Genomic DNA, 12,624 nt, shown 5'->3' on the forward strand with positions numbered 1-12,624 from the left:
AAAACCTGCCCTGGCCAGTTTAGCTCAGCGGTTGGAGCATCGGCCTGCAGACCAGAGAGTCCTGGGTTCGGTTCCCGCTAGGGGCAAGTACCAAAGTGAAAAAAAAAAAGAAAAAGAAAACCTTGCAAATATAATCCATAGGACTGACACTACATGTATGCAAGATGTTCATGGTATTCCCATTAAGTTAATCAGTTAAATACAGATGAGACAAGAAAAATTAGCAAATAAAGTAAAATCTTTTAATACAAAGAATATTAGTATTTAGGAGGAGACTGATATCAAATGTATAGTCTATTGTCATTCCTTGACTTTCTCTTATTAAAAAACACACACACATAAAACTCCTTCATACATTTAACTGAAAACCATTTGTTTTCTAAAATTTCAAGTCTGAAGTAGTGATGAAAACCAAGAATGAGGAATTTAATAATGTATTCACAATCTTTCTTAAACTTAAAGCATAAAGTATCATCAAGCAAAAGATCCACCAAGTCTATTGGATTCTGGTGGACAAAGTATACATCCTAGATACTGAAGAGTTGGCCTTAGAGTGTTTCCATGACAGACACCAACACTACCGCTGTTAGCACCTTAAAAAGGTTGACATGTCACTTTCTTTTTTCAGTTATTCCTCAATAATTTGATTTATAAGGACCAAAGCTGGAAGATGACAATTCTTTTTTTTTTTTAATTTTTTTTTTCTTTATTGATTTCCAGACAGAGAGGAAGAGAGAGGGAGAGAGAAGCAGAAACATTGATGAGAGAGAACATCAACGGGCTGCCTCTTGTAAGTCCCCCACTGGGAATCGGGCCCACAACCTGGGCATATGCCCTGACTGGGAATCAAACTGGCGACCTTTTGGTGCATGGGTCGATGCTCAACCACTAAGCCTCAACGGTTGGGCAGAAGATGATAATTCTTGATTTACCTAATCCCTAGCCCAAAAACACACTGATGTTATAAAGTGGTTGCTGAGGATTCTTATTGGATGGGAGGTTAGACAGCAAGAGACAGAGACATTAAAACTTTTCAAAAGCGCCCAGCTGGTGTGGCTCAGTGGATTGAGCATCACCCTATGGACTGAGAGGTCCTGGTACGATTCCTGGTCAGGGCATATGACTAGGTTTCAGGCTAGATTCCCAGTGGGGGCTGTGCAGGAGGCAACCCATCAATGTATTTCTCACATCGATGTTTCTATCTCTCTCTCCCTCCCCCCCTCTCTCTAAAATCAATAAAAACATAAAAAACTTTTAAAAAGTACACTATGACAAGTGTACACAAAAGAAAAAATTCTCTTAAGAAAAATATTAGAGCCCTGGCCAGTTTGGCTCAGCGGTTAGAGCGTCGGCCTGCGGTCCGGAGAGACCCGGGTTCGGTTCCCGCTAAGGGCACGTACTTCGGTTGCAGTTTGTCCCCGGCCCTGGTTGGTCGTGCGGGTGGCAGCCACTCGATGTGTCCCTTCACGTTGATGTTTCTCTCTCCCTTCCTCTCTCTCCCTCCCGCTCTATCTGAACAAAAAATGGAAAAATATCCTTGGGTGAGGATAAAAAAAAAAAAAAGAAAGAAAAATATTAGAGACTTCATTATTAATTATAATCAAGCTCCTCTTTATTGATTAGAATTCAGTGGTCGCACACACACACAAAAATCAAGTAATCTGGAAGATAATTTCAAATGTCAAATACAGAAAGCAGTTGAAAGAGCCAATTACTCAAATTGTAGCAAAAACTTTTTAAACTAAGGAAAATATTTATCTCAAACCCCCAAAAATAAGAGGGTAAAAAAAAAAAAGGAAGATATTTGGTCTTCAAAGAATCCTGGGAAGACTTTTCAAATGTGTGTGAAAGCCTACCTTTCACAATTTGGACTTCTAAAATGAGTCAAGATCCAGTGTGTCAGAATGGAAATCCAAATTACAGAGGAAGCAGGAACACACCTGCTGGTCTAGGTTAAATCTATGGAGGTGCTATTTTTCACAAAGTTTATATATTTCATGCAAGAAGGTTTTCAGCATTCATGACTAATTATATTTATATAAACTAAACATTTTCCCTTATTAAAAATGTTTTCAGTATTTTACTAAAAAATTCAACCTGGAAAAACTATACAAGTGATCAACTTAAAGTTCATAACAATGCCATATTACAATTAAACTTCATAACAATACCATATTAAATATTTGCTGATTATCTACTTAGGCTACTATATCCTAACTCCCCAAGTAACAACTTACTCTTCTGATTTTCTTCCGTTTTTTAGAACGTGGTCTGGTCTCTATCCTCTGGACACTGCATCGTACAAGTAACAACAGGTCTTGCAGGCTAAATAACTTGTAAACAAAATTTCCTTCCTGAGGAGCTACATATTCTGATGTATCTTCAACATAGTCCTGAAGTTCATATGGCAATCCTTTAAAAATAATTATATTTCTCATTTTTATTTTAAAATACATTAGTCGTTTATCCATCATAATCCAAGATAAAACAATTTAATGATCTATTTTTAAATTTCTATCAACGTTAGAGCATCTGTCCTCTAAGCTGACCATCACACTACTACCATTTCTGTTTACTTTTACTGGAACTGTAGCAAGAACTGAAATCGAAGTTTTAACTATTTTTAACTACTACCTTAACTATCCCTAGGCAAAGTATAAATTAGTGAGACAACATGTAAAGTGAGAATAAAAGAAGAGTTTTTAAAAAAATGTTATTCCTAATCTAGGCAGAGGTGAAGTTCAGCTTTATATCTATTTCACAAAGTGTAAAATACAAAACTGTAGTCCAACACCAAGAATAAATCCATTTTGGACTAATAAAAGTTTATGATTATTTTTGATGCACTTTCCCTTCATCAGGTTGGCAACCTACATTACCTATAGCTTAGTAGCCACTGTACATGTTGGATAAACATAGGTTACAAAATCCATACAACTCTGGGTACATATTTAGAGAGAAGGTTTGGCAGCTAAAATCCTGATAAGTAGATTAAAAACATAAATATCAATGACTACGTAAAGATTATAAAACAGGTTTTAACAAAGAGAAAGTGGGAGAATGAGGGAGAAAATGGAAAGACAACAGGCAAAACAGTTAATGTAAAGTTTTTTGTAAATATTTACTTACGTCCTTTTGGCTTCTGAAATGCAGAAGACCATATAGTTTTGGGCCACGTAGAGGCATCTGAGGGAGCAGAGGGTGGCTCGGAAACAGGAGGTTGTTTGGAATTTTCTACAGTCATTAAAGGCAATTCAGGTATTTTTCTGGAAATTGGCTTTAAAAGTTCATCCTGCATTTTTAAAATCTCCCCAACTGGATCAAATTTTTTATATACTCGTTTGATAGGTTTTTTTAAAACACAGGATTCTTCAGGACTACAAGTAGTATTAATCTGGTTTCCTACAGAAGCCTGTCCTGGGGATGAATTTGGGCTGGCTGGTGTAGAACTTAAGTTAGAACCCACAACAGCTGTCTTTCCGTTACTATTTTTTTGACACTCTGTATCAATGATTAAACAGTCTTCATCTGTATCACTATGGCAAGGAACTACATCTTCAGTTTTCGCTGCTTCTGATGTAACAGACTTTTCCTTCAAATTGTCTGTGTTCTCTGGAACATTTAGTCTTTCATCAGCATACACTGTATCAGTAGCCATTTCATTTTCATTAGAGGTTTCAATTTCTGCAGAACTTCCTAACTGTAAGGCATCAGATGTTTTCAAGTCACCATCTTGCATCAGAGACTTTTCAGAATTATCTGATGTCTTCTCACCACATGGTACACATCCCTGATCATCTTTATTTTTACATTCTTCAGAGCCACCATCCATACCAGTCACCAGCTGTTTCTCCTTCTGCAACTGTTCCATTAGAATCTGAGATAAACTCCTAGAATGAGCAGAAATGTCTACTGGTGCATTTGGTGCCACAGGTGTGGTTGCTGCACGGGGGGCTGTGGGAGTGTCTGTCTTGTTGGGTACTGTGAAAGTACTTGCTGGACTTGGTGACTTGGATGGTTTGGTGGTGCTTACTCCAAAAGTTTCAAGTTCTGTGACATCTTCATCAAAATCCAGATCCAAATTTTCAAGGGTCTCAATTTTTCGGCACTCATTAACTTCATGAGACATCTTAAGAAAATATATTGGTAAGCTATTAGCAAAAATTCCAGACCACACCTCAGCTGTCTCTTAATGCCCCTACTCCTTACAGACATAGTTCATGTTCTTTAAAAGCAGAAAGTCTAATGGCTCTGAAGGTTCTTGTTTAAGATGACAATATACTACTAGCAACTAATTTATTAAACCTTACATTCCCGCTGAAATGTTGATGAGACACAAATTTGCCAACCTGTAACAACACAGGAAATGGGGAATACTTGTGAACTACCACATCCCAAGAGGAATTTCCACTAATCAAAAAGTAGACAGGACCTCAAAGACATGTAGGGCCAAACAGGAAGGAAGCAGATTTTCATTCACACCCACTTCACACACTCTTGCTGAGACACTTGGCCTTAGCTAACAGGAGAAAAGCCTCTTTGCCACTGTGAGGAAGCTGCTTTTTCTTTTTTTAATTCCTCACCTGAGGATATTTTTCCTATTTATCTTCAGGTAGAGAGGGGGAAACATCAATGTGAAAGGGACACATCAACTGGTTGCCTCCCGCACAACCCCAACCAGGGCCCGGGATGAACTGCAACTGAGGTACGTGCCCTCAGCTGGAATCGAACCTGGGACTCACTGGTCCGCGGGCTGATGCTCTACCACTGAGCCAAACTGGCCAGGGTGGAAGCTGCTGTTTTAATGCAGCTGGTGAAGAGTCGTCAACCTCTGGGTCTATTGCACCAATCACGCCTTTCCCTCTCTACATCTATTCAGGGAAAACAAACCTCAGTAACATGAGGTGAAATGGCCAGAAAGTGATTTTATTGTATTCTAGGACATGAAGCCATTGAAGCTGTAGTTTTTCATGTACTATTTTGGTAATGGAAGAACTACAGCAGCTTTAATTTATTCAGGAATAAACGGTCCTCTCCTCTAAACAGCAGCGCTCTCTCCTCAATCTGGCACAGGATGTTAAATAAATACCATGAAAATTTGGTTACAGGCTGGGCTCTGTACACCCATTAGTGTTACAGCTTAGGACTGAAGAAAGAAAGAGTTTGACAGCAATCAGGCAGTGAGTAAGACCAACCTGTGTAAGTTTTTAAAACCTCTCTGAACCTTCAATTCTTCATCACTAAAATAGTGATAATAGGGTCATCTAGATTTGTTCCAAGAATTAAATGAGAAATTGCATATAGAAAGTTACTTGACACAGTTCCTGACATAGTAAATAGCCTCTCAGTAAATGGCAGTTCTTACTAAAATAAAAATACTGGATTTAGTAAAAAAATAAAATTAAACTATATGCTATTTATAAGGCATTCTTTTACAAAAAAGGTTCCAAACAAAACCATAGGGCCTAACATCAAGAAATAAAGAGAAAAAGAATAGCAATATTAAGTGTTAGACAAAGCAGAATTCAATGCAAAAAGCATTAGACAGAAAAAGAAATCCTATGTTGAAAAACGAGGAAATCCATGATAAATAGATAATGGCTGGTCATGAATTATGACATGCCAAAAAACATCAAAATATGTAGTCAAAATGTTAAAGTAAAAGGAAAGTTTGACAGAAACACAACTGTACTTGGTCAATGAATGCCATACTGTCTCTACGTATGTAAAAATAGAAACAGAAAGTATGAATAACATTAAATGATTGAAACAAATATAGACGAATGGCTGGAAACATATATATAGAGACCACAAAGATATACCTTTTCCCTCCCAAGAATCCAAGGGGCATTTCCAAAGATGGACTATAAGTTAATATACAAAGAAAACATCAATACAGCACAAAACACAATTTGCTAAGGTCTTACTCTCTGCTTCGAAGGGAATAAAATTATAAATCATTAAAAAAGGTAAACAAACAATAAATCCAAGCACTTGGAAATGAAAAGAAACACTCCAAATATTAAATTAATGTAATTACAAAATACTTTAAAAGCAACAAAAATTAGAACACAAGACTTTAAAAATCAGAAGTATCATTTCTAGCTTTTATAAGAAATCAGAAAATAATATAATCATAATAGTAAAATAAAGAAATTTGATAAATATAAAGCCAAAAATTAATGAATTGAAAAACAATTCTCACCCCCCAACAGAATTTAGATAAAATTAAAATATCATTTATCTGTAAATACTTTAGCATGTAGCTACAAAAGAAGTCTTCTATAAAATATATCCTTATATCAATAAAAGTTAATAATTCCTAATGTCATAAAATTTCTAATCAAGTGTTAAAATTTCCCAGTGTGATATCTTTTTACAATTGTTTATTGAAAAGTATCCAATCAAGATCTCTACAGCACATTTGGTTGACACATCTCTCAATTTTCTTTGTCAAATGCCTCATCCCATACTTTGCCAATTCCCACATCTGCCAGGTACTTGTAGAAGAAACCAGATTAGTTATCCTGTAAAAATTTCCACATTTTAAAATTGATCTGAGAGAGAAACATTGGTTTGTTGTTCCACTTATTTATGCACTCATTGGTTGATCCTTGTATGTGTCCTGACCAGGGATCAAACCCAAAACCTTGGTGCATCGGGACAATGTTCTAACAAAATGACCTACCCAGCCAGGGCCACAATTTCCTCATTTTGGATTTTAACTTCTGCATCCTTGTGATGTGATTTAACACATTCTTATAGTCTTGGAATTTCCTATTAAAATGATTTAGTAGCTTGATCAGATTCAGGTATAATTTTTTTTTACCTGAATATGTTATTTATGGGACTGTGTACTCCCACTTCAATCAGGAGGCTAATGATGTCTGGTTATCTTTCTTCTTGTGATATTACAATTGATTTGTTGGTTCATCAAGTTTCATCAACTTAATCTATCCATTATAAAATTCCTCATTGATCTTCTAATGATTTTAGCAGCCATTGATGAGGATCATTGCCTAGATTCACTATTTCATTAGGGGCTACAAAATGATGACAGTCATATTCTCTCATTACCCTGAAAATATAGTTTGTACTAGAAAGGCAAGACAAATACTTGATTTTTTAAATCAGTTTTCAGAATAATGACTTCATGCACTAGTATTCTCCAAAAGTGACTAGTACTTTTTATAAAATATCATTATAAAGTAACGGATTTTAACATATTTCATATGTTTCAATCTACTGCAGTCATCCTTTGTCATGGTCAAACTGACATGTTTCTGGCCAATGGGTAGCCCTTCAAGTTGGCTCTGGCATCTTTTTGATACAATTCCAATATTATTATAAGGCTTTTACTTAACTTCTTTGATTGGCATTTGTATCTCTTATGCTGAAATTCTTGGTTCCTAAATATAATTACTTATTTGCTTTTTTGTAATATCTAATGTGTTCAAAATAAAAACAGCATTATTATTAAAAATATGATTACTAAAGGCAGTTTAAGATTTTTCAGCAGTTCTTTCTGAACTTAGGACATAAATATTTAGGGATGTAGAGTCAAATTACGTTTCTAATCACTTAAAATAATTCTTCTCTAACTGGTTAAACCACTAACTTGGTATACAATGGGTTCATTTGTTTCACTTCAGCTTTTTTTTTCTATCCTCATCTGAGGACTTTTTTCCATTTTTGTTCAGATAGAATGGGATGAGAGAGAGAGCGTGCAAAAAACATCGACGTGAAAGGGACATATCGAGTGGCTGCCTCCGGTACAATCCCAACCAGGGCTGGCGAGGAATTGCAACCGAGGTACGTGCCCTTGGCCGGAATCAAACCCACGACTCATTGGTCCACGGGCCAACGCTCTATCGCTGAGCCAAACCGGCCAGGGCCACTTCAGCTTTTATAACATTTTAAAATTTGTTTTATAGACATATAAAACATTTATATGGCTCAAACTTAACACTATGAAACAAAGGACATTCAGAGAAATCTAGTTAAATCCTGCCTCCTCTGCTTTGTTCCATCCCTCCTTCAATCAACCATTTTCATTCGTTTTAGGTTTATTTTTCATTGTGTAGATTTTCTTTCTTTTTTTTTAATCCTCATCTGAGGAGATATACATATATATATAAATACACACATTTACCTGCTGACAGAGTGGGGGGAAGGGAGGGAGAAAGAGAGAAAGATCAATGCGAGAGTCACATTGACTGGTTGCCACCTGCACAATCCCAACTGGGCCTGGGGATGAACCCCAACCAAGGTATGTGCCCTTGGCTGGAATCGAACCCAGGACTCTTTGGTCCACAGGCCTACGCTCTAACTGCTGAGCCAAACCGGCCAGGGCAGGATTTTCTCTTTAATTATATACAAATATGTATATGTGTATACAGGGTGGGGCAAACATAGGTTTACAATTGTGGGTATAAAAATAATAAAATAATTAATAAATAATAATACAAGAATAAACTCTGTGTTTCATGTACTTACAACTGTAAACCTATGTTTGCCCCATCATAGATTTATATTTCCTTCTTTCTTAAATAAAAAGTAGCATGTTACACAAAACGTTCTCTTCCTTGCCTTTTTCACTTAGCAATATACCTTGGATGTTAATGTATAGTGGCATAACTACAATTTCCTCATTCTTTTTAACAGCTGCTTAGTATGCTATTGAGAATGTACAGTTTATTTAATCAATACCTTAAAATAAGGTACATGTGTGGATTGTTTCCAAACTTTCGCTACTGCAAATAGTACTGCAATGAATGCCTTGCACATACATTTTGTTCTTTTCCTGGTACTTCTGAGCTACATTTCTAGAAGTGAGATTTCTAGGATGAAGAGTTTTCACATTTTGTGAAATTTGGGTACATCTTGACTGTAGAAATATAGCAATTATGTTTTCTCCCCTCTAATACCTTTGCAAGAGCTTCCACCAACAATCTTTTTCTGTTCCTCAGATGGGTTTTCCTGCTCCTATGGGAGAATGATCCCGTGCGTGGGTGTGCCAGAATAGCCTTCTCAGCTCCACAGCTCTAAGCTCACACTTCACTGTTACCACCAAGTACGAATATATATATATGCAGGTTTGTGTGTATGTGTGTGAATCTTTAGTACATTCTGAAATCTGGTTCCTCTATTCCCTTCTCATACAGTTAGTTATCTGAAAACTTTTCTTTACCTTTAATGTCCTTGTTCTGCTCAATATGGATTCTACTACTGGTAATTTTTCCTGAGCAAAGGCTTCTGTCTTGGAAGGGACTTTGGCTGGTTAGGTTCTAGAGTTCTTAGGGCCCGAGTCATCTCAGAAATCTCTTAACTTCTTGAGTGACCCTGTCATCACCTACAAATTAAAGCCTATACATATTACTTTCACTTTGTTATTCTTCATTCCTCCTTCTGCCTGGGATTACTTTCCTTGTGCCTGAAGAATATTCACTAGAGGGGGAAGGAGGTCTGCCCATAGCAAATTCGACTTTTTTGTTTGTTAATCCTCACCCGAGGATATTTTTCCATTTTTGCTTCAGATAGAGAAACAAAGGGCACATTACCTGTACAGGACTGAGAGTTAGACTTACAAATAACTTCTCAATGAAACAATGGAAGTCAGGAGACATTGGAATGACACATTGTGCTAAGAGAACATTCACTAAAATTCTCTAAGCAAATTAAATATATTTTTCATTAAAAATTGAGTTTGCTCCCTGGCCAGTTTGGCTTAGCTGACACTCTAACAGCCCTTTGTCTCTGATGCCTTTCAAGAGTTTTTTCTTTGCCTCCAAGTATTAATTTCATCCCAATACCTCTTTTACACTATCTTTCTGGGTGCAACCACACATGTTAGACATTCTCATTATGGGTTAGGGATCTCGACCTATTATCTTTGTTGTCTGTGTTATAATATGGATAGTCTGTTCAGATCTGTCTTCCAGTTTACTGATTGTTTTTTCAGCTTTATCTAATGTGCTAATAACTCCATTTACAGAATTCTTAACTGTACTTACTGTATTTTTCAGTTTTAAAATAGTTATTTGGTCCTTTTTCAAATCCGTTATAACTTTTAAAAGTTTCCAGTTCCTCACTAAATTTTTCAAGCATTAATTTCCTTGAATATTGTATAATTAGAGTTGGTTAACAGTTTTTGATGGATAATTCTAAGATCCATTTATGGATCCAATTTGGTCTGTTTCTTTGGTCATTGTTTCTGATGGTTCCAGTTCACAGTATCTGGTCTCCTCCTGTTTATAGTTATCTATATTTGAAATTTGTTTCTTTTATTGATTTTAGAGAGAGAGGGAGAAAGAGAAACATTGATGAGACAGAAACAATATTTGGCCGCCTCCTGCATGCCCCCCACTGGGGGACTTGGCCCACAACCTGGGCATGTGCCCTGACTGATAATTGAACCAGTGACCTCTTGGTGCATGGGTTGATGCCCAACCACTAAGCCACACCAGCCAGGCTAGTTATCTATATTTCAAAAAGTTATTCATAGAAACAATTTGAGGCTCAAAATGACATTATGTTCCTCTAAGAATTACTTTCATTTGCTTTTGCTAAGTATCTAGAGACACTAGTAATGCAAAAGCATCTGAATCCTAGTTTAAGGCCTGAAAACTCAGGCTACAACCTCTGAAAAGGCTGATTTATTTCTGGTTCACCTTTATTTTTGGGGTATAGATCTGCAGTGTTCAAGCCTTTGATAAAAAACTGAACTCTGACTTTTGTCTCCCTTATCCTGTGATGCTGCCAAAACCATGGTTCATTTTCTGTTGTCTCTTCAGACCTGGTCAATACCATCCAGGATAAAAATAACCCTAAGTGACAGCCTCACCTCCCTGGATTCTGGTCTTCCTGGATATCTCAGCTCTCACTATCTTGTCAGCTCTTTGATGATTTTAAGAAAGATTTTTTTTATATTTTGTCCATCCTTTTTTAGTTGTCAGCAGTAATAACTGCTTCTTGGCCTTTTGGCTAAGATCAAGTGTAGTTGTCTGCAGTAATGAGAAAGATCCAAAGAACCTGGTCTGCCATTAATGAAAGGAGTTACTCTGTCAGGTTTCTTCCCTTTAAGTTGTTTCATGTTTCTTCATAATACTTGTTACTTCCTGACATTCACCTCATACTAATATAAGTTTCAGGTAGATTTAAAAATGTTAAAAAAAAAAAACTTAAGTGGAAATGCTCTATGACATATACATCATAAAAATATTAAGACAAATGGCAAACAGAGAAAAATACAAACAATATAAAAGACAGAAAGCCAATATCTTCAAAATAATGTAAGCTCTTAGGCAGTAATAAGAAAAATGGTTTTCTATTTTACTTTCTTTTTTTTTTTTTTTATCCTCACCCGAGGACATTTTTCCATTTTTTTTGTTCAGATAGAGCGGGAGGGAGAGAGAGGAAGAGAGAGAGAGAGAAACATCGATGTGAAGGGACACATCGAGTGGCTGCCACCCGCACGACCAACCAGGGCCGGGGACAAACTGCAACCGAGGTACGCGCCCTTAGCGGGAACCGAACCCGGGTCTCTCTGGACCGCAGGCCGACGCTCCAACCGCTGAGCCAAACCGGCCAGGGCTATTTTACTTTCTAATTTTGTTTCTTTTCTCACTTTATTCAAGTCTTTGTTTCTATTTCCTCTCCCTGAAAAAGCCTTCTTGACCATGAATCTAAAACAGTCCCATTTCTATCTCTTTTTCCTTAACCTACTCTATTTTTCTGCATAGCATTTATCACTACCTGCTTTTTTGCAATTGTTTTGTTAATTATCTTTGTCCTCTTATAAGCTCTAAGAGAAAAGAGACTTAATTTTTTTCACTGCTGTATCTTCAGAGGATAGAAAAGTATCTGCTCAATAAATATTTACAGAACAAATGAAGAAAGTCTGGTATAAACAGAATATCTTACTTTAATATGGAAAAGTATTTAAAAATACACAAAATAACAAAAGCTAGTATTTCTGGAGTGCCAAGCATTGTTCTAAATCAGTGGTTCTCAACCTTCCTAATGCCGCGAACTTTTAATACAGTTCCTCATGTTGTGGTGATCCCAACCATAAAATTATTTTCATTGCTACTTTACAGCTGTAATTTTGCTACTGTTATGTCTTAGGCAACCCCTGTGAAAAGGTCATTCGATCCCCAAAGGGGTCGCGACCCACAGGTTGAGAACCGCTGTTCTAAATGCTTTACATGTATTAACTCATTTAATTCCAAATAATCCTATGAGTTACGTAATATGATGATACCCATTTTACAGATGAACAAAATAGACACAGAGAGATCATGTAGCTTTCTTAAGGTCACACAGCTATTAAGTACACTGAAAAGGATTAACAATCTGGCCAAATACTTCCTGTACCAATAAAATTCATCTGTTCTTTTTCAAACTTAAAAAATCTTTAATATAAATATGAACAATTAAAACTACCACCATGGTTATCACCATTGACTGAGTTTTTACTACACATATATTAAAGACTACTCAGCATTTTATATGTAATATCAAACTTATTGCTTACAACAATCTCGTGAAGTAGATTATTACCTTTCTTTTTATTTATTTATTTTTAAATATTTTTTAAAATCTTTTAGAGATAGAGGAACAGAG

The 12,624-nt window shown here is 36.3% G+C and overlaps 1 protein-coding gene across 7 annotated transcripts in view; it reads right to left on the reverse strand.

The window, feature by feature from the left end:
- Positions 1–12,624, reverse strand: part of ICE2 (interactor of little elongation complex ELL subunit 2) — a 73,171-nt gene that overhangs the window by 24,384 nt on the left and 36,163 nt on the right. For 6 of the 7 annotated variants that reach the window (XM_036273131.1, XM_036273156.1, XM_036273148.1 and 3 more), the window contains 2 exons: positions 3,130–4,129; positions 2,238–2,413 (listed from right to left, as the gene is read on the reverse strand). In XM_036273131.1, coding sequence (XP_036129024.1) covers positions 2,238–2,413; positions 3,130–4,129 — 1,176 coding nt within the window. The remainder of the gene's footprint in view (positions 1–2,237; positions 2,414–3,129; positions 4,130–12,624) is intronic. The other variant, XR_004960952.1, reaches the window with a different exon arrangement.

This window comes from Molossus molossus, unplaced genomic scaffold (assembly GCF_014108415.1).
Source record: "Molossus molossus isolate mMolMol1 unplaced genomic scaffold, mMolMol1.p scaffold_m16_p_1, whole genome shotgun sequence".
NCBI classification, from domain to species: Eukaryota; Metazoa; Chordata; class Mammalia; order Chiroptera; family Molossidae; genus Molossus; species Molossus molossus.